This window comes from Ovis canadensis, chromosome 7, assembly GCF_042477335.2.
Source record: "Ovis canadensis isolate MfBH-ARS-UI-01 breed Bighorn chromosome 7, ARS-UI_OviCan_v2, whole genome shotgun sequence".
NCBI classification, from domain to species: Eukaryota; Metazoa; Chordata; class Mammalia; order Artiodactyla; family Bovidae; genus Ovis; species Ovis canadensis.
The window spans coordinates 31,257,171-31,279,197 of record NC_091251.1 but is presented as its reverse complement, the minus strand read 5'-3'; the positions used below and the strand labels follow the sequence as shown (position 1 = coordinate 31,279,197).

At 35.0% G+C, this 22,027-nt stretch overlaps 1 protein-coding gene and 1 pseudogene across 16 annotated transcripts in view; both read left to right on the top strand.

Annotated features, from left to right (window-relative positions):
* The window catches only part of MYO9A (myosin IXA), a 242,739-nt gene that overhangs the window by 137,978 nt on the left and 82,734 nt on the right, over nt 1-22,027 (top strand). For all 16 annotated transcript variants that reach the window (XM_069595547.1, XM_069595546.1, XM_069595551.1 and 13 more), the window contains 3 exons: nt 9,186-9,261; nt 13,305-13,448; nt 15,017-15,056. In XM_069595547.1, coding sequence (XP_069451648.1) covers nt 9,186-9,261; nt 13,305-13,448; nt 15,017-15,056 — 260 coding nt within the window. The remainder of the gene's footprint in view (nt 1-9,185; nt 9,262-13,304; nt 13,449-15,016; nt 15,057-22,027) is intronic.
* On the top strand, nt 9,025-9,131 carry LOC138444494 (U2 spliceosomal RNA; annotated as a pseudogene).

Below are 22,027 nucleotides of genomic sequence, written 5' to 3'. Positions count from 1 at the left end.
GGTAAGAATTTGGAATTTGTGGCTATTTACACAAGGTACTCCCCAACTCCCATAGCTCGAGGAACAGAAAACCACAACTATACTGGTTTGAAGTGTCAGAGGACTAAGTTGAGGACTGGCAAAGAAGCTTGACATTTAGGAGGAAAATCCTGGAATGGAGAGAGCTGCCAAAAGGCTAATACCCAAACTTAGAGCCATCCATACCTGGCTGACTGTTCTGAGTATTTGGGGGAGACTGTAGGTGCTCTGTTGAAGAGTAGTATAAACCACTTCCCTGACAGCCCAGTGGTTAACGCTCTGTGCTCTCAGTGCAGAGGATACGGGTTCAATCCCTGGTCAGGAATTAAGATCCTGCATGCCATACAATATGGCCAAAAAGATAAAAAATAAATAAGTAAATAGAATTGCAAACCAAATAGGAAATAATTTTTGAAAAACACAAGTGCAGTTTACTGATTTTTTAAACTGAGGTCCTTTTGTTATCTCTTCATAGCTCCTCTTAGGGGATAGCTAAATTCTTACTGTCTTTAGTTAGAATCCCAGAAGTAGAGGTGAGACAGAAAGAGGCAAAAAACTATAGTGGCTGAAATGGTAGATAAAAACTACTCATATTTGAGAAAAACTAACTTGGAGTTTAAAGGCAATCAGTGACCTCCACCCAGAACCAATACAAAAGAAAACTGCTACTAGACACATTGTAGGCAGATTGCTGAATGCCAGAAATAAAAAGGAAATCTTGAAAGCAGCCCAGAGGAAATTACATTAAATATAGGAGAATGCAGGCATACCTCTGAGCAGTTTCAGAGCTGATTCTAGATCACTGTAATAAAGCAAATATCACAGTGAAGGGATTCACATGAAATTTTTGGTTTCCTAGTACACATAAAAGTTATATTTATGCTATGCTGTAATCTACCAATTGTTCAATAGTTTTATGTTGGAAAAAAAATGATATACCTTAATTAAAAATACTTTATTGCTAAAAAAATGGGAACTATAATCCAAGCCTTCAGGGACTAGTAGTTACATCAAAGATTACTGATCACAGATCACTGTAACAAATATTATAATAATGGAAAACTTTGAAATATTACAAACATTATCAAAACGTGACACAGAGACACTATGTGAGCAAATGCTGTTGGAAAAACTGTGCTGATAGATATGCTCAACACAGGGTTGCCACAAATCTTCTTGTAGTATCTCCAAAGCATGATAAAGTGAAGTACGATAAAATGAGACTTGCTTATAATGATATGGTTAACACCTGTCTGCTCATTGAAAGTAATGGAGGCTGAAATTTAAAATCCAGTAGAACAACACAAGTCCCATAAAACAAAAATAGCTATAAAAGCTATAATTTATAGTTTGTGGACAGACAAGTTAATTGTCTTTTAGAAGAAAAATCAAGTCTGCAGAAAAACATAACGGGAATTCATTGTTATTACAATGCGTCATCCACAATGTCCAATCATCAATTAAGAAAAGTATCTTTCAAAAATGAAGCTGAAATATAGACTTCCCTGATGGTGGTCCAGTGGCTAAGAGTCTGCCCTCCCAACGCAAGGGGCTCGGTTTGATCCCTGGTCAGGGAACTCGATCCCACATGGCACAACTAAGAGTTTGTATGCCACAACTGAAAGATCCTACGTACTGCAGTGGATATTGAAGTTCAAAGATTCCACATGCTGCAACTAGGACCTGGAGCAGCCAAATAAATAAAAACATTAAAAAAAAAACTTTAAAAAAGAAGCTGCAATAAAGACATTTTCATGTAAATAGATAATCTGATAATCTGAGGGAATTTTCTTCATAATATATGTTCCAAGAAGAGAAATAATGGAAATTCATTAGGTTAAAAGGAAATGACATCAGATGGTAACTATTTTAGGCTTTGTGGGTCATATGTTGTGTTGAAACAACTCAGTTCTGAAAGGCGTTATAGACAATACATAAATAAATGAGTGTGGCTACATTCCAATAAAATCTTATAGACACTGTTATTTAAATTCCATATAATTTCCACATGTCACAAAAGTACTGTTTCATTGATTTTTTTCCGTCAGCCATTTAAAAATTAAAATCTCTTTTAGCTTACAGGCCATGCAAAAATAGGCAGTGGGTTTGATCTGTACTCTAGTGTACTGATCTGTGAATTGTTATAAGGAATAAAGAAACTGGAAGTAATACATACGTATAAAAATATGACTATACATATTTTCTTTCCTTATCTAGTTCTTTTAAAAAGATAAATGATTTTTTTAGGGTAAAAAATTATGATATTGTTCTGGGGGTTTAAAATATGTCCATCGGTTTTTTGATACTCCTCCATTGAAAAGGCACATGTAGTACTTAGTGATTTCCTTCTAACAAATTGAATGTGGCAGAAGTGACAGTGTGTAACCTTTGAGATTTAGACATAAAAGCTATTGTGGCTCTTGCTCCTCCATTTCATTTCTGGTCTCCCACCTTCTCTCTACAAATCTCTCTGAGATTTGCAGGGAGGAAATTAGAAGAGGGGGAAGAAATTAGGATTCTTAGGAGCATGAGCTGTAACTCCCACAAAGATCAGGAGCCCTGGAAAGGGAAGAAATAAGATGCTGGGAAAAGAAAGAATGAGGGAGGGTGTGATAGAATGTTACTTCAATTTAAACCCATACTTCTGACCTTCTTGGGATATAAGAGACTAATGTTCATGAACAAGATGAGGGACCAGCAATTTATAATGTATATAATTTATTGTGTAATGCAACTAGAGTGCTTTGAAGAAAACTGATAGCTTTAAATCCTTATCTAAGAAAAGAAATAAGGTTAAAAATCAGTGATCTAAGCTTTTACTTTATGAAGCTACAAAAAGAAGAGCATATTAAACCCAAAATCAGTAGAAGGAAGTAAAGGAACTAAAACCACTGAATAGAAAGCCGACAGCATTAGAGAAAATCAGTGGAAACCAAAAGATCAATTTTTGAAATTAATAAAGCTTGAGTTCCAGTACTGATCAGTAGAACTTTCTGTGAGGATGAAAATGTTCTCCAGCTATGTTCTTCAAAACTGTAACCATTAGCCACATTTTGTTATTAAACACCTGAAGTTTTTTTTTTTTTAATTTAAAACTGAAATTTAATTAAATCAGCTTAAATTTGAATGGCCACATATTGCTGGTGGCTACTGTACCTGGACAGTGTAGTTCTAGCCATTCTGATCAAGAAATATGAGAGAAGACAAAAATACTGTTATTTGAAATGAACGAGACATTTACATATGGTATAGACATCAAAAGATTGAGGAGAGATAATGAATATTTATGGAAGAATATTCAGCAGCTTAGATGAAATATATAAATGCCTTGAATGTTAACAAGTTATCAAAACTGATCCAAGAAAAAATAGAGAATTTATTTAGTCTTCTATCAGTGATTGGATTCATAAATAAAATCTTCCCACACATGGAAACAGAAAAGTCCAAACTCAAATAGTTTGGATAACCAGTTTTATTTTGAAAACGTTTAAGAAAAGAATAATACCAGTTCTGCTCAGCTATTCCAGAAAACAAAGGAGCAAGGAATACTATACGAATCATATCTTGAGGCCTGTATAATTACTCTAAAACCAAAATTAGACAATGTTAGAAGAAAAGCTGGGGTGGATGAAGCACAAGCTGAAATCAAGATTGCCGGGAGAAGTATCAATAACCTCAGATATGCAGATGACACCACCCTTATGGCAGAAAACGAAGAAGAACTAAAGAGCCTCTTAATGAAAGTGAAAGAGGAGCGTGAAAAAGCTGGCTTAAAATTCAACAGTCAAAAAACTAAGATCTTGGCATCCAAACCCATCACTTCATGGCAAATAGAATGTTCAAGAGAACTTTGATCCTTACCTTATATTATACATAAACATTAACTTGAAATGGGTCATACAGCTCTTTGCAAAGAGTAAAATGTTAAATTTACAGAAGAAAACCTGAGAGAAGATCTTTGCAGTCTTGGGACAAAATTTGTTAGATGGAACATAGGAGCATGAAGTATAAAAGAAAAAAAACTGATATTAATTATTGAAGTTCATCAAAATTGAAAACTTTCAAGATATTGTTAAAAGAAAAAGCATCTCATAGCCTGAGAAACAATATTCATAATAATTTATAATACATAACTGATAATGGACTCAAAGATAAAATATGGAAAAACTGCAATAAGAGAAACAGTTCAATTAAAAACGGTCAAGAGGTTTAAGCATACACTTAGAAAAGAAGATATATGAATGATCCCTAGGCTCTTTAAAGACTGCCAGCTTTATTAGTCACTCAGTATATCTTCTTCGGTTGCAGTTTTTCCCTATGCTTGACCAACTATATGCTTACAATGAATATGTTTTACAGTGTGTAAATTTTGCCACAATTTAAAAGATTAATTGCTTATCATGAAGCCTGACATAAATTATAGATATGTAGAAAAGACTATTTTTCATGGAATTAAGAATATTAAAAATAAAAATATAGAAACCCCAGGAAATGTCCACACCTTATTCATAAGGACTTCCTCCAGATCAGAGTGGGAACCAGCAGCCTGCTCGCCTAATATTGAGGAAGGCTCCAGTTCTTGGAAGACCTGAGGTTTGTGGCAGGGCACATAGTTTATGATGTAGGGACCTTCATATTACTCTCAAAGAGAGATGAGAAACAGCTTGGCATTTGAAGTCAGGCAGGACTAGGCCCAAATTCTGGCTCTGCCACTTAGCCCTTGTGTTACTGTGTGTGGAAGGTGTTTCTTAGAGCTTCAGTTTCCTTCTCTGAAAGGTAGTCTCTCTGCACAGGGGCAGTGTGAGACTCAAATGTGATAATGAATGCCAAAGCCCTTTGGCTATTGCCCTATACAGAGACTTGCACTAACATAATTTAAAATATTCTAAAAATGTTATATGACTAGAATTCCTGTTTGAAAATGGTCGACAGAAACACATACAAGGTATGCCAGTATATATTTTGATGAAGCCTGGAGGTATGTCAGGGAGCTGTTTTTATTGAGTTGGTAAAATACAGCTATTTATCAAATTTTGGAAATCAATATGGGTAAACAAACATGAAGGTCTGCCTTACAGACAAACACAGTAATAACTAAAGTTGAATTTTTGTGGGGGAGTGGAACAGTCTGCACTGTTCATGGAACTTTAGTTCCCTGATTGGGGGTTGAATCCTTGCCTTCCACAGCAAAAACCCAGAGTCCTAACTACTGGACCATCACGGATTTCCCTGAATCTTTATCTTTTAAAGTAGCACAAGAAACCTTCATCTATCGGGAAAAAAATGAGTCAAGAGTGAAATAAATGTGAAACAAAATATGAGAAATAAGTACTATGATTTTAAATTAATAAAAGTATGAATAGATTTACATCACCATTTAGAGTCTCACAATGGGTTTTTCAAAAAGTTTAAATGATATCATAAAAGAAATGCGCACAAAAGAAACACCCTATTGTGTTTACAGGGAAGATACTCCAAAAAGGGAAGAAAATTCCCTATGAGCAGTTTACAGTTTAAGAAGAATTTAAGAACACGAATCCAGTAAAGCAGCACAAATTTAAGACTATGAAATAATCAGAATGATATTGAAACAGGTTTTGAGCTAAAAGCAGAGGCATAAATCAACAACTATGTGATCTCAATAAGTAGAGGACACATAATTGAAAATCGCATTAGTAGTATTAAGGAAAGGCCTGAGATGATTATGTGTCAATATGCAGGAGAAAAGAATGGGCATGGAGAATAGAAAAGGATAATTTGTCTTAAGGATAATTGGTATCTACAACTTAGGAACTGAATAAGTGAAATGAAATCAATGCATTCAAATATGTAAGAAAATAAAGTTGTTCAAAGTTCTAACTGAATTTGTTGATCCCAAGACATATGTTTTCCAGTAACATTTTTATATGGGTATAGATGTTACCTCTTCAGTTCTCCTTGATGTATACTTAGTAGTGGAATTTCTGGGTCAAATGGTAACTCTTGTTTAATTTTTTCTTGAACTGCTAGCTGTTTTCCAAACTAACTGTCATTTCACATTCAGCAGTGTATTCATGAGGGACTTCCCAGGTGGTGCAGTGGGAGAGTCCACCTAGCAGTGCAGGAGACACAGGAGATGTGGGTTCGATCCCAGAGTGGGGAAGATGCCCTGGAGGAGGAAACGGCACCCCACTCCAGTACTCTTGCCTAGAGAATCCCATGGACAGAGGAGCCTGGTGGGCTTCAGTCCCTGGGGTCGCAGAGGCAGATGGTTGCGCATGCAGCACTTGCATAGGCGTGCATGCAAGGTTCCGGCTTTTACATGTCCTTGCCAACATTCATCTGCCATTTTTGTTATAGTCATGTTAGCGGGTGTGACGAGAAGGAAATGGCAACCCACTCCAGTACTCTTGTTTAGAAAATCCTGTGGATAGAGGAGCCTGGTGGGCTCCATGGGGTTGCAAAGAGTCGGACACGTCTGTAGTAACTTACTTAGACCGTACGCACAGGGGGTGTGAAGTAGTCTCGTGGTTTTAATTTCATTTCTCTGGTGACTAATCATACTGAACATCTTTTTATGTACTTATTAGCTGTTTGCTTGTCATCTTTGGATAAATGCCTATTCATATCCTTTGTTCTTTTAAGAATTGGGTTGTCTTAATATTATTCAGTTGTGAAAGTTCTTTTAATATTCTAGATTCAAGTTTCTCATCAGATATTTGATTTGCCATTTTCTACCATTCTATGGATTGCCTTTTCACTTTCTTGATATAGAATCCTTTGAAACCCCAAAGTTTTAGATTTTGATAACTCCTTGTTTATCAGTTTTTCTCTCTGGTTGCTTATTCTTTTGATGTCATAGGTATAGAACTACTGCCTAATCCAAGTCAGAAATATTTACTCCCGCGTTTTAAGAGTTTTGTACTTTGACCATTTATATTTTGGTCTTTGATCCAAGTTCATTCTTGTTTTTTTTTTTTTGATGTGGACTGTTTTAGAAGTCTTTGTTACAGTATTGCTTCTGTTGTTTATGTTTTGAATTTTTGGCCATGAGGCATGTGAGATCTTAGCTTCCCCACAAGGGATCAAACCCCTGCCTTCTGCATTGGAAGGCAAAGTCTTAGCCACTGGATCACCAACTTCATTCTTTTCCATGTGGTTGTCTAGTTTTCTCAGTTTATGTTGAAAGATTATTCTTTTCTCACTGAATTGTCTTGGCACCTTTGTCAAATTTCATTTGATCATAAATGTAAAGGTTTATTTCTATACTCTCGGTTCCTTTCCATTGATCTGCCTATCTTTATACTGGTACCGTACTGTCTCAGTTACTATATGTTTATAGTAAGTTTTGCATTCAGAAGCATGAGTCCTTAACTGTGTTCTCTTTTTTCAACATTAGTTTTGCTATTCTGGGCCATTTGCATTTCCATATCAATTTTAGGGTCAGCTTATTCATTTTAGTAAAAAAAAACAGCTGGAATTTTAATAGAGATTGCATTGATCTGTAAATGAATTCAGGAACATTGCGATCTTAAAACAGTATTAAGTTTTCCAGTCCATGAGCACAGATGGCTTTCCATTTATTTAGGTTTCCTTTTAAAATTATTGTATTTTTTTGTTCAACTTATTCCTTTTATATTATTTTAATGCTATTATTAATGGAATTGTTTTCTTAATTTCATTTCCAGTTGTTAGTTGCTATTGTATAGAAACAAAGTGGATTTTTGAATAGTGATATTATATCTTGTAATTTTGCTGAACTTATTTAATAGTAGTCCTAATATTGTTTTGTGAATTTCTTAGTATTTTCCACATACAAGATTTTCATCTCAAGTAGAAATACTTTTACTATTTTGTATATAGTAATCTCTGTCTCTCAATCCTATATCCCTATTGTGTCCCTTCCATCTTCCCTCTCCTGTGTGGTAACTACAAGTTTGTTTTCTGTATCTGTGAGTCTGTTGCTGTTTTGCGTATACACTCATTGGTATTTTTTTTTTAGATTCCACATATAAGTCATATATAGCATTTGTCTTTCTCTGTCTGACTTACTTCACTAAGCATAATATTTTCTAGGTCTCTCCACTGCTGCAGATGGTAGTATTTTATATTTTTTAGTATCTGAGTAATATGCCTCTGTGTGTGTGTGTGTGTGTGTGTGTGTGTGTGTGTGTGTGTACATACACACACACCGCATCTTCTTATGCCAGTTGTTGGCTGATGGGCACGTGGGTTGCTTCCGTTACTTAGCTGTTATAAACAGGGCTGCTGTGAACATTGAGTGCATGTGTCTTTTCAAATAAGCATTTTCATTTTTTCCAGATGTGTATCCAGGAGTGGAATTGCTCTATCATATAATAGTTCCGTTTTAATTTTTTGAGAAACCTCCATACTGTTTTCACAGTGGCTGCACCAATTTATATCCCCATCAGTAGTGTATGAGCATTTCCTTTCTCCACATCCTTGCCAGCACTTATTATTTGTGTTTTTTAATGATAGCCTTTCTGACTGGTGTGAAGTGATGTCTCATTTTGGTTTTGATTTGCATTTCCCTGGTGATTAATGAAGTTGAGCATCTTTTTATGTGCTTGTGAGCCATCTGTGCATCTTCTTTGGGAAAAATGTCTATTCAAATCTTCTGCTTATTTTTTAAATTAGAGTTTTTGTTTAAAAAATACTGTTATTTCTGAGGAAGCAATTCATCATCTTTGATTCTCAGTGTCTTTATAAGATTAATCGATTTGTAAAATCTACAATTCATGTCAGCAATATACTATTGCTGAAAAGTGATGCAAATAAATTAAGAATTTTTTTAACATGAAATGATTAAATATTTAATATTAAGAAAAGAACTTGTGTACGTCTAGGCCTTTAGCCCAGTTACCCTTGGATTTCCTAAATATATTTAAATGAGAGAAGAATTTAAAGAATTTATTATTAAATTCCCTAATTGGCTTCATTGTTGACTAAAATTTAGAAGTAACAGTCATGGTACTTGGTTCATATTTTTATTTAGATGTTTTTGATATCGCTTCTCAGCCTTTTGGCTAAGATCAAGTGTAGATGTTTCTGATATGTTTAGCAGTATTTGCTATTTAAGTATATTAATTTCATTTGCTCTTAGAAAAACTGTTTTGTCTTTAGTTTCTGATAGCACTGATTGAAAATTTTTGCTTTCTATACACTAGGTATAACTCGGAAAAATCCCAGAACACCTCTTTCTGATCTCCAGGGCATGAATACTCTAAATGAAAAAAACCAACAGTAAGTATTTTTGGTTCACGTTTTCAAGGAAGTACAGAAGAAATAGCTCGAGTTCTTAGTAATAATACTTCTGGGGCTTTAAAAATATGAAGAAAATCAGACCTTTTAAAAAACCTTCTTAAAACTTTTATAAAAAGTGTAATAAGGTTAGAGTTAACAATAGGGTATATTATCTAAGATTGCTTCTGGTAAAATGGTTGTGCAATTAAAAAAAGTTTCCCCAGAATGATTAAAAATGAGTTCATATGTTTTCATTTCTGAGACTTTTCTGGCATTTTATATCTTTTGCAAAAGTAATGGGTTTTCTGCTTCTTTCCATGGAGAAATCTTACTGGTAAGTAATAACTGAGTAATTTGATTTATATCAAACCATCTGAAACCTTTTCTTTAAACTTTTGCCACATTTAAATATTCCAATATCTTTTCTTGATGAATGTGGTAACCACAGCTTACCTTTACCATTTTCAATGAAGAATTCTTGAGTAAAATTTGAAAGTAACAAGTACAAGTAATTTTCTGAGTTTGTAAATAAAACTGTTTCCTTTGCACATACTATTTCATAAAGATTATACTTTAAATGAGCAAAAGAACATTGTTTAGTATCTAAAGTTTTCTGTGTACATTTTGAACATCAAGAGAACTGAGCTTCTTAGTGCCCTGGTAAGACACTAAAATTAGGATGATCTATTTAGTATTTAGAATTATGGTTTAACTTCATTGATCAGGTTTTCCATTTTGATTTACTATGTCTTTCTAATGTATATTGTCGCTTCTCTGCTCCACAACTTTTTTACAACTCTTTATCGCTTATAACAAGAAGTCTTGGTTCACTGTTTTAACCTACAAGAACTTTCACAGCCCAGGTATCTGACCTCAACTCTACTTATCTTTAATGCCAGCAAATTGAATGATTGAATGACTTACTATCTTTGTAGTGTATGTATGACAGTTGGCTGCTGACAAAAATCACCATTATATGTGCATGTTAGATTTTACTCAAGAACAAGTGAAATCATTAATCTGGTGATCCTGTGTAGCTTTATTTCAGTATACTGGCAGTGTTCTTACTCTGGTCATTAGAGATCCCTAACTTAAGGATCTCATTTTCTTGATTTGCATATAAAAAAGGAACTGTGACTTGTTGCATTTCCCAAAGCAATTTAATGGTTATAAATTTCCTAATTCCTAATTTGTGGACTTTCTTTCTTTCCTTTTTTTTTTTTTTTTTTGACTGCTGTGTGTGGCTTGTGGGACCTTAATTCCCCAACTAGGAACTGAACCTGGGCCACCACAGTGAAAGTGCAATATCCTAACCACTGGACCACCAGGGAATTCCTAAGTTTGTGTTTCTTTGTACTGCTTTCAATTTTGGATGTCTGAGGTGATCTGTATGGGCTTCTGTTTTTATACATTAGTTGAAATAGTCTGATATTTTGGTTTAAGATGAATCATTCTGGGTTCAAGCAACTAACTGAATTTAGGGACTCATGGAAAGACAATCTAATATCATAAAGATGTGTGTATAAGCTCATTTATGAGACCCTTCTTCATGGAGAAATTGATCACACTAGCTTGATTCTTTTCCTTTGCATACAATAAAGAAAGATATTTGGCACTGAAGTAATGTTATCAGGATAAGGCCAGCTAGCAGCCTTAACAGGAAATCCTTCCAGCTCATATTTGTTGTATTGTTGAGTTTATTTTAGACATATTTTAGAGAAAATTGATGAGAAGATGGAGAAGATAAAAAAATAGATACTTAGAAAATCAAATGAGTCATGAAATTATTAGCTTGTATATACTGAGTAGAGGTTTTGGATCTTACCTATGGAATATTCCTAATTAGTGAGTCATAAATGTAAGAGTGGAACAACCAATTTGGTGGTGATCTAGGACTAAGAATTGAGGTAGTCTTTGGCTCAGACGTTAAAGTGTCTCTGCAATGCAGGAGACCCGGGTTCAGTCCCTGGGTTGGGAAGATCCCCTGGAGAAGGAAATGGCAGCCCACTCCAGTATTCTTGCCTAGAAAATCCCATGGACAGTGGAGCTGTCCTAGTGGCTAGTAGGCTCCACTGTCCATGGGGTCGCAAAGAGTCAGACACGACTGAGAGACTTAAAAAAAAAAAAAACAAAAACCTTCCCACTAGTAATGGATAAAGGTTCCAATTTCTCCACATCCTTGTTGTTTTGTTATTGCCTGTCTTAATGGAATTAAAGTAGTATCTCCTTGTAGTTTTGGTTTGTATTTCCCTGATACCTAATCATGTTCAGCATCTTTTTATGTGCTTATTGGTGATTTGTATATCTTTTCTGATGATACATATATCTTGTTTGAGCAAATGTCTACTTTGCCCATAAAATTTTTCTTGTATGTATTCTTCTTTCCATATGTATAAATATAATTGTCTTAAACAAAATCATACCATGTAGCAATACTTTATTTAGATTTGATAATATATGCAGACAATTTTTTATATCATTAAATAACTATTCTGTGACATGATTTTTAATGACCTTATATACTTCCATTGGTGTGGTTATGACATGATTTCTTTATTTATTTCCAATTGTTAGCTATTTAGGTTGTTTCTAATTTTTTGGTATTGATGAAAATTTTTATAGGTAAAGTTTTTTATGTTTGATTATTTTCTGTCGTTCTTCATTAGAAACTTGACCAGGAGGATAGAACAAAGCTATTAAAAGATTTTGAAGATATTGTCCTGGCTATCTAAAAAGTGGTATAATTTAAGTAAAGAACTAATGGGAAAATAAATATTTTAAGTTATATTCCATTTTTAAATAGTTTCAAAAAGAGTACAAAGGAAATATAGTTTATAGAGTCCTATGTACTCTTCATTCAGTTTTCCTTAAAAGAATCTTATATAGTAGTAGTACATTGTCAAAACCAGGAAAATTAGATTGTTTCATTACTATTAACTAGACTATAGTTTTCACCATTTAAAATAAATCTGTGTGTTTTTTTTTTTAGTTTTTTATTTTAAAAATTTTAAAATCTTTAATTCTTACATGTTTGTATATATGTAGTTTCTTTGCAATTTTATCTCCCTGGTGGCTCAGTGGTAAAGAATCCACCAGCCAATGCAGAAAACATGGGTTCAATCCCTGGGGCGGGAAGATCCCCTAGAGAAGGAAACAGCAACCCACTCCAGTATTCTTGCCTGGCAAATACCCTGACAGAGGAGCCTGGTGGGCTATAGTCCATGGGGTCACAATAGAGTCAGACACCACTCAGTGACTAAACAACAGCAACATAGGTTTGTGTAACCAGCACCACAGTCAGCATGCAGAACTCTTTCATCATCATAAATGAATTTATTCATACTGCTTATTTGTATTCTTCTTTTTCTTCCATGTCCCTTCCTGTCTCTAGCAACCACTAACCTGTTCTTCATTTCTATAGTTTTATTGTTTTGATAATGTTATATACATCAAATTTTATGGTATGAAACTGTCCTCTGCCTTCTTAGGTTCAATGGCTATAGGCCTGTAAATTAAACTAATGAAAGACAGTTAACAGGGAAAAAAGCAAACAGTTTCTATTTCTATTTTACGTACATTGAATATTCTCAGAAAAGAAGTAAAACTCAAAGAAGTGGTTACACTTGGGCTAATATATACTTTTTAAAGGATGGGGATTTTGGACCTGAAACAAAGACAAAAGACATGCCAGTATCTTATAATACATTATATGATTTACTGATTGTTAAATGGTGCATTTAGCTATATGGCGTGCTCATCATGTACTTTTGAATGTGAATGTGGTAGAATCCTAGAAATATTTGGTTCTGGGAGACTAAAAGATTAGCCCAAATTGATCAGTAATCTCTTTGATAGAACTGTTTTCTGCTGGTTTAGCATTTTTTCTAAATTTTAATTTTAGTATTTAAAGCTTTGTTTTAGTTTTTAAAGTAAAGTTAAGTTTTAACTTCAGTGTTTAAAGCTTTGTTTAACTTTTAAAAGAAGTTTCTGGAATGTTAGGGATGTCTCAATTAAGGAAATTGTATTATATTTAATTTTTACAGTGAAACATTTGATTTTGCCTGGAATGGCAGAACTGGGATTCGCCAGAGTAAACTATCAAGTAATACCTCCTTGCTTGATAAAGATGGGATATTCGCTAATTCAGCTAGCAGCAAACTCTTGGAGAGAGCCCATGGGATTCTCACGTTAGTATTGATCAACAATATCGCTTGCCTTTTTTATAACTGATTTAAATTTTCTGGCTAAAAAAGAAGAGAGGTAATTGTGAAGCATTATTTTCATGAGTGGAATTTTAAGTGAAACAAGATTAAAAAGTAGTCAGAATTTAGAACTGTGATAGTCTTGTGTATTATAAAGCTGGTATTTGTTTATTTGTTTTCATCTTACTAGGAGATCATGACTGAATATACTTATGGAGATGATTCTTTATTGCTCTGTTACAGACTCTACATCCAGAGAGAGCAAATACTGTTAGCTTTTTTTAAGATTCCTAGTTTTTAACTGCAGTTGCCCTTTAATTCTGGCAGTCTTAACAAGTTGGGCAGGTAAATCTCTTACGAAATGGTGAATGGGACCACATACAGTTGACCATTCAGCACTGCATGGGTTAGAGATGCCAGCCTTCTACACAATGGAAAATTGGTGTGTTTCTTATAGTCAGCCCTCCATATCCACTGCTCCTCAGTATCTGTGATTCCACATCCACAGATTCAGCCAATCTCAGATCAAGTAGTACTGTTGTAGTTCATGTTGAAAGAATTCCATGTGTAACTGGACCCTTACAGTCTAAACTCGTGTTGTTCAAGGGGCACCTGTATGGTGATACATAATACTTGCCAAACCTGCTGTTTCTCCTTACCTGATGTAGAACTGGTTTCAGGGTATAGGTATTAACCATGCATGGTGGACCAGTAAAAAGTTCTTACCTACCCATATCAATATATTTAAATCACTTCCAAAGGATATTTTTTGATCATTAGCTGGAAGTGTGACTGGATTATATTTCTTAATCCCTAAATCATCTCTTAACAGTGTTAATAGGCTCAATTTATATGTCATGCTACATTCTAGAATTGTGAATAAACTCATTTAATCCTCATAGCAACTCTGTGAGGTTGATATCATTTTACACTGTTACATAATGAAACCAAGTTTTAAAGAGATTAAAATCATACCTTGGTAGGTGATAGAGCTCAGATTCAACAAGCCCAGGTCTTCCTGATTCCCCAGCCCATGTTCATAAGCACTGGGTTTTATTCCTTTTTTGTAGCTATTAAAAAAAAAAAAAGGTTTGATCGAAGTGTGATATTGAATTATGAATAAGGAAGAGCAGAGCAGAATTTATAGTTTCTGAAAATGGAAGATCATAAGTCTTAGTGAAAAGTACATTTTAATAATTCATGAAATTAGGCATCTTTTTAAGTTTAAAATGACAGAAACAAGGCCTCTGTAAGTTAAGAATGCAGAGCCCTCTTAGGGTCCAAAAGAAAATGAAACTTGAGCTTTGAATCTACATTATGTTACTGATCATCAAGCTCAGTCTGTTTGTACCTGTATTATGGAGCAGGCATGTCTTTACTTTGCTTATCCTTCCTTCCCAAAGGTGCCTGCTTAGTTGAATTAGACAGTGTTTTCATTTAAAGGACCTATAACTTGGAAGTGTGTATATAATGTTCTTTTTGTAGAGAACTTGAAATTCATCTTTTCGATGTTTTTTTTTTTTTTTCTTCTAATGTAAGATTTGTCTCTATAGGAGAAACAAAAATTTCAAATCCAAACCTGGGCTTCCAAAGGTGAGTATTATGAAAATATTTTTTCCTTTGTGCCTCACTTCATGATTTTTTTATTATTCATGCAGACAATCTATAGAAATCATAAACAAGATATATCTTATTTGTACCCAAAATACAGATTGTGTATGTTCAGTTAAAATCATTTTAGAAATAATGCTGGATGTTATTATGAAATGGCAAAGCTTAATGCTGTAAATATTTGTGATATATCTCTAGTGTTTGAAAAGCTTCTGAATATAGATGTAAATTTTTGTTGAGTAATTGACTCTGCATAGATTTTTTCATTTCTCCTTAAATCAGGTTAAGGAGACATTCTGAATTTTATCTAATTAAAAATTTTAAAATTTTATCTGATGTAAAAATAATTTCTGTCATCATCATTAACATTAGTTAGCCTGGTTTTTCTGTAAAGGTCCAGTTAGACTTGGCAGGCTCATCTGGTCTGGGTTATAACTACTTGGCTCTGCTGTCATAGCACAAATGCAGCTGTAGACAATATGTAACTGAATGACTGTGACTATATTCCAATAAAACTTTATTTATGGATACTGAAACTTAAATTTCATATAGTTTTTTCAACCATAGAAATCTTATAAAACAATGGGCATAATTTGGCCCAGGACTTGTAATTTGCTTACTCTTATTGCATGCCAAAATGTTTATTAGATTTACTAAAGAACAATCTTAGAGTTTTTCTTTCTCTTGTGCCCTTCCAAAGGAGTCCTGTCATTCACTTTGTTAATGAACATAATTCAGAGATTTTAAAAGAACTGAAAAAGGGCTGTTTATTCTCAAAATTCTCTAGTTTAAGAAACAAGAAAATGAATCTGTAGTTTTTCCTTCTACTTGAGTTGCCTTATATTTCCAAAGAAAATTGAATACATTGCTGATGTGGTCTGTGGTAGTGGCAAATGTGTTTTAAACCACAAAGAAAATTTACTGAGTGGTTTGTGATTATGTTCTTATCACGAAACATTTTATGTAGAGAGAAGAGGAGGCCATACCATGTTCTTTGTCAAATATTTGTCATTGTTCATTTGTCTTTTTTTTCCTTCACTGTCTCTTGAGCCTTTTAGTATTTTGAATGCCACCTGTGGGTCTAGTGTTTGCCCTGTTCTTTTCATTCTCTTCAGATGGATAACTTATTTCTTTTTAATTGAACTATTGAATTAAAATGTATTAATTTCTGCTGTACAGCAGAGTGACTCCTTGTATCTATATATACATTGTTTTGTAACTTCTTGAACTTCATATGATAGTCAACAAGAATATGTTAGATACATCTGAAGTCAGTAATACCATTCAGTTATCAATCACAGGAATCCCATCTGTTTCTCAATTTTTCAAAATTAAATATAGCTATTGTTTATTTTAGTGTCTTGTGTATGCTTTTTTTAAAGTATAAATTTATTTTAATTGGAGGCTAATTACTTGACACACATTGACATGAATCCGCCACAGGTATACATGTCTTGTGTATTCAAGTACAAATATTTAATATTAGAGAGGCAGCATAGTCTATGAGAGTATAGACCTTGGAGTAAAACTGACCTACATTCAAATGATGGATCTGTTGTTACTTGCTCTCTGATCTTTGGAGTAAATTCTCTAACTTGTCTTAACTTCTGTCTCTTCATTTGTAATGTGAGGGATAATACACGTTAGGAAGAAATACATATATTTGGTATGTGCATGATTATTGTTGTTGCTAAGTCGTGTCCAGCTCTTTTGTGACCCTGTGGACTGGAGTGTACCAGGCTCCTCTGTCCATGGGATTTCCCAGGCAAGAATCCTGGAGTGGGAGAAAAAAAAAGAATCCTGGAGTAGGTTGCCATTTCCTACTCCAGAGGATCTTCCTGGCCCAGGGATCAAACCTCTGCCTCCTGCATAGGCAGCAGGTATTCACCACTGAGCCACCAGGGCAGCCCATGTGCATGATTAGTATTCAGTAAAATAATTATTTTTTTCATGTTTTCTACCAAAATGTTAGAGTTGAATTTGTGGCTTATATGTGTACATACATATATGTATAATGTGTAGTTTGATTAGTAACCTCACTCTTCATCTTTGTTTCCTACCCGTATTTAAATATACCTTATTTTTTCTAATTATGCTTAGTGAATGTTTTGCTTGTTTCTTTCAGTCTAGTTCAAACCAAGACAAAATAAATTTTTATATTTATAAAATTAAATTAGCAGATCCTAGATCCTCATTGACCATGGTCATTTCTGAACAAGTTCTTTCTGTTGCATTAAGTTAGTTTTATACGTGGTGTGGAAGGAAGCAGCAGCAATGCAGATAACCTAAACTTTTTTCCCCTTTTGCTGTTTTGTGAAATCTGAAACTGCTTTCTTACCTTGAGTGTGAATCATTGATGTACATATTCCTACAACTTTTATTGCTACTGGAAATAAGATTCAGTCACTTGTATTAAGGGCACCTCTAGCATCTCATTTTATCGATAAAGGCAGGATTTAGAATGCTTTTTTTTTTTTTTTTTACAATTCTGAATAAACACAGGCAAATATTAAACACATGTAACCTCCAACAGCCCTTAGCCCTCTGTTAATATAGTTCTGTTTTGATAGTACTTTTTTCTTCTAGAAAATACTTTCCCTCTCATACCTTGAAACTATCAATCACTTCTATTAAATATATCTTTATAATTTGATCTGCCTTTAAATTTCTAGTCTTTTACCCGCAGTTCCACTGTTGTACATCTCTACTGTGACATCCTGCTCATATCTCAGACTTATGCCCTAAGAGATTTTGCTGTGTCCCTCCCCTCCTGAATTTTGTAGTCACTCAGGCTCAAACCTTGAAGATAAGTTTATTATCTATTTTAGTTCTCTTTAACAGCATGAGCAATATCTTCTTAATCTTTGTATCTACAGCACCTTGCACAGCAGGCAGTAAATAATTGTTTAAAAAAGAATGAATTGACTAATCTGAATAAACTAAACAATGAAGATGGAGTTAAGAAAGGAATAAAGTAGATAATGAACAGAAGACCTAAGAAAGGAATTAAATCCGTTATCTGTTTCCTGCTAGATCTTGGACCTGCATTTCAGTCCTTGTCACATCATGCTGTTCTGTTGAAGCCGTCCCTTAACTGGTTTTCTCTCTTTCTTGCATTCTTAGCCTCCTGTCCACTGCCTTGTTCTGCTCTGCCTTATATCTCCATTCTTCCTTGCACTGTTTTATCTTCATAAATCGGAATAACCCTGAGATTGTAATTTTTTTTTATATCCTTATAGTCCGTTTCCTTGTACTTGAATGCAGTGTATTCTGACCACTTAGAATAGAACCGGATCTGTAGTAATCATTGAATATTTCTTGATAGATCTAATCATGATGAGTTTCATGGGCATAAGTCTGAGGAAACACTGTTGAAAAATCATTACTTGTTAACCATTCGTTTGTTCACCCAACTAATATTTATTGAGTTTGCAGAATCAGGGGCTTCCCTGGTGGCTCACACGGTAAAGAATCTGCCTGCAATGCGGGAGATTGACCCAACCCTGGGTTCAGTCCCTGGGTTGGGAAGATCCCCTGGAGGAGGGCGTGGCAACCCACTCCAGTATTCTTGCCTGGAGCATCTCTGTGGACAGCAGAGCCTGGTGGGCTACATTCTGTGGGGTTGCAAAGAGTCAGACACGACTGAGCAACTGAGCACGGCACATGCAGAACCAGACACTGTTTTAGACATTGTTAGTGCAGGGATAGACAGTCTAGTCCAAGAACTCTTGCTCTCTTGTAGTGATTCTTTCAGAGAAAGAGAAAAACAGTAAAAGATTTAGATGATATTATATGCAAAGAGGAAGATGAAATGACATATTATTAGCATACAGGTAGGCTGCTTTTGGGGTATGCAAGTAATAACTTTACGAAAAAATTTGGGTATTTAAGCTATAAGTTGAATACTAAGAGAAATTAACCCGTTTAAAGGTCTAATATTCCAAACAAATGAAAAAATTGGAAAGATCTGGAGATAAGAATGAATGTGGATATTTTGTATTGGGTTTTTTTGTTTGTTTGACTTTTCCAATTAAATTCCTGAAGGGAAGGATTTCAACTTAAGTAAAAACTGAAAATTTAACACACGCATACCATTATATATTTATGTAAATATATTATTGTTTTGTGTGACTTTTTTTCGTCAAGAGTATTTGCAGATATTTTTCAATGTCAGAATATAGGTTTATAGTATTTTTAGGAGCTGTACAGTGTTCAGTTGTGTGGATGAACTTCATGAAAAAAGTTTCGTGTAGTTCGTTATCTCTAGTCAGAATTTTTCACTATATTTTTGAAGTACATTGTCACAAGTTATATTCTGTCTTTCCTTAGATAAATACCTAGACATGAAATTGCTTAATATCAGGAAGTTAATAAGGATTTTCACTCCTAAGAACAATACATAAATATGCCTGTTTTATGTATACTGAATTTGATCAGTCTTTATATGTTTGCCAATTGAATGTGCAATAAATCTCCTTAAAGAAAAGGTGTGTTTCTTTGATTAAAGCGAGATTGGTTTTCATTATGTTACTTGTCATGTATATTTTGAGAACTGTCTGTTGAAGTCTTCTGCTCGTTTATGATCATGGGACATGTTCTTTTAAGCTTTTTTTTTTTTTTTTAACCATTCTTATATATAGATGATAAGTGTTTGTTGGAAATTTCTTTTTCCTTAGGTGGAATCATTTAAATGTGTATTATACTTATATTACCACTTGGAAGTTTTTATTTTTTGATGTTTATATTGTCAAAATTAAAACTGTTTAGTCTTCTATATTATGCTTTTAACTCAAATCTCTGCTTCTCATACAATGAAACTTTTTCTGCTTTATAAATAACATAAGGTTGTGCATCAGTATAGATATGTTCTTTCCATTGACAAACTCACTGCCGTAAATTAGTAGGATTTTCAAAATTGATTAGTGATTGGCTAAAAGGAGCTCCAAAATCCTTTACTAATACCCTGTTTTGTATTCTTCAGTTGCTTTATGTGTAACTCCTAACTTATGAAGATTAATAATTAGGACTTAAGGATGCAGGTTGATAAGGGACTGTGTTTTTTTTTCCTGTTTATGTGTTCCTGGCTTACTTACAGTATAGTCTAGGGATTGAATTTAATTTATTGCCTCTATAGGTCAGGATTCAATTGCAAGTTAATAATCACTGTGGATATGTTTAAGTAGTAAAAGAAGAAAATACTGCTCCTTGGTGTCCAGCTCTTTGCAACCCCATGAATTGTAGCCCACCAGGCTCCTCTGTGCATGGAATTCTCTAGGCAAGAATACTGGAGTGGGTAGCCCTTCCCTTCTCCAGGGGATCTTCCTAACCTAGGGAATGAATCCAGATCTTTTGCATTGAGGGTAGATTCTTTACCATCTGACCCACCAGGGAAGCCCCCTTTTTAAGTATAAAGGGTCTTAATTCAAAGTGGTGCTTACCAAAATCATCAGAAGTTAGAGAGCAGAACTGACCTCAGCTATACTCCAAAAGCTAGCAAATGAGGAAGCTGCGATCTTTGCACCTGCTTCCAGGCTCATGGAGAAGCTGCTATAATTATTGGCTTCTGTACTAAGGTGCTTTTACTAGAATTGCGCTGACAACACAGATGCCCTGCATGCTGCCTCTCAACACTCTCAGAAGTAGTGCCTGGACACGGGCCACGGAAGGCTGAAGTACTTTTGTATACGTGTTTGGTGGCAGAAACAAGCTAGTAGCCAAACCCTCTGCCTTGATTCAATCAGTTCAGTTCAGTAGCTCAGCAGTGTCTGACTGTTTGCAACCCCATGGGCTGCAGCACCCCAGGCCTCCCTGTCCATCACCAACTCCCAGAGTTTACTCAAACTCATGTCCATTGAGTTGGTGATGCTGTCCAGCCATCCCACCCTCTGTCGTCCCCTTCTCCTCCTGCCTTCAATCTTTCCCAGTGTCAGGGTCTTTTCCAGTGAGTCAGTTCTTTGCATCAGGTGGCCAAAGTATTGGAGTTTCAGCTTCAACATCAGTCCTTCCAATGAATATTGAGGACTGATTTCCTTTAGGACAGACTGGTTGAATCTCCTTGCAGTCCAAGGGACTCTCAAGAGTCTTCTCCAACACCACAGTTCAAGAGCATCAATTCTCGGGGCTCAGCTTTCTTTATAGTCCAACTCTCACATACAAACATGACTACTGGAAAAACCATAGATCTGACTAGATGGATGTTTGTTGGCAAAGTAATGTCTCTGCTTTTAATATGCTGTCCAGGTTGGTCATAACTTTTCTTCTAAGAGGTAAGCATCTTTTAATTTCATGGCTGCAGTCACCATCTGCAGTGATTTTGGAGCCCCCCAAAATAAAGTCTGTCACTATTTCCACTGTTTCCCCATCTATTTGCCATGAAGTGATGGGACCAGATGCCATGGTCTTAGTTTTCTGAATGTTGAGTTTTAAGCCAACTTTTTCACTCTCCTCTTTCACTTTCCTCAAGAGGCTCTTTAGTTTTCTTCGCTTTCTGCCATAAGGTGGTGTCATCTGCATATCTGAGGTTATTGATATTTCTCCCAGCCATCTTGATGTCCCACCAAGATTCCTGTAAGTGAAAAGTTGTTAGTGATGATATATCTCCAACCCATTCTGTTTTACATATTAACACAATTCTGATGTGGCACGATTTTAACAAACACTGAATTTTCCAGGAATGTCTATGAATAGAGCAAAGAGAGAGGGCAATGGCACCCCACTCCAGTACTCTTGCCTGGAAAATCCCATGGATGGAGGAGCCTGGTGGGCTGCAGTCCATGGGGTCACTAAGAGTCGGACACGACTGAGCTACTTCACTTTCACTTTTCACTTTCATGCATTGGAGAAGGAAATGGCAACCCACTCCAGTGTTCTTGCCTGGAGAATCCCAGGGACTGGGGAGTCTGGTGGGCTGCCGTCTACGGGGTCGCACAGAGTCGGACACAACTGAAGTGACT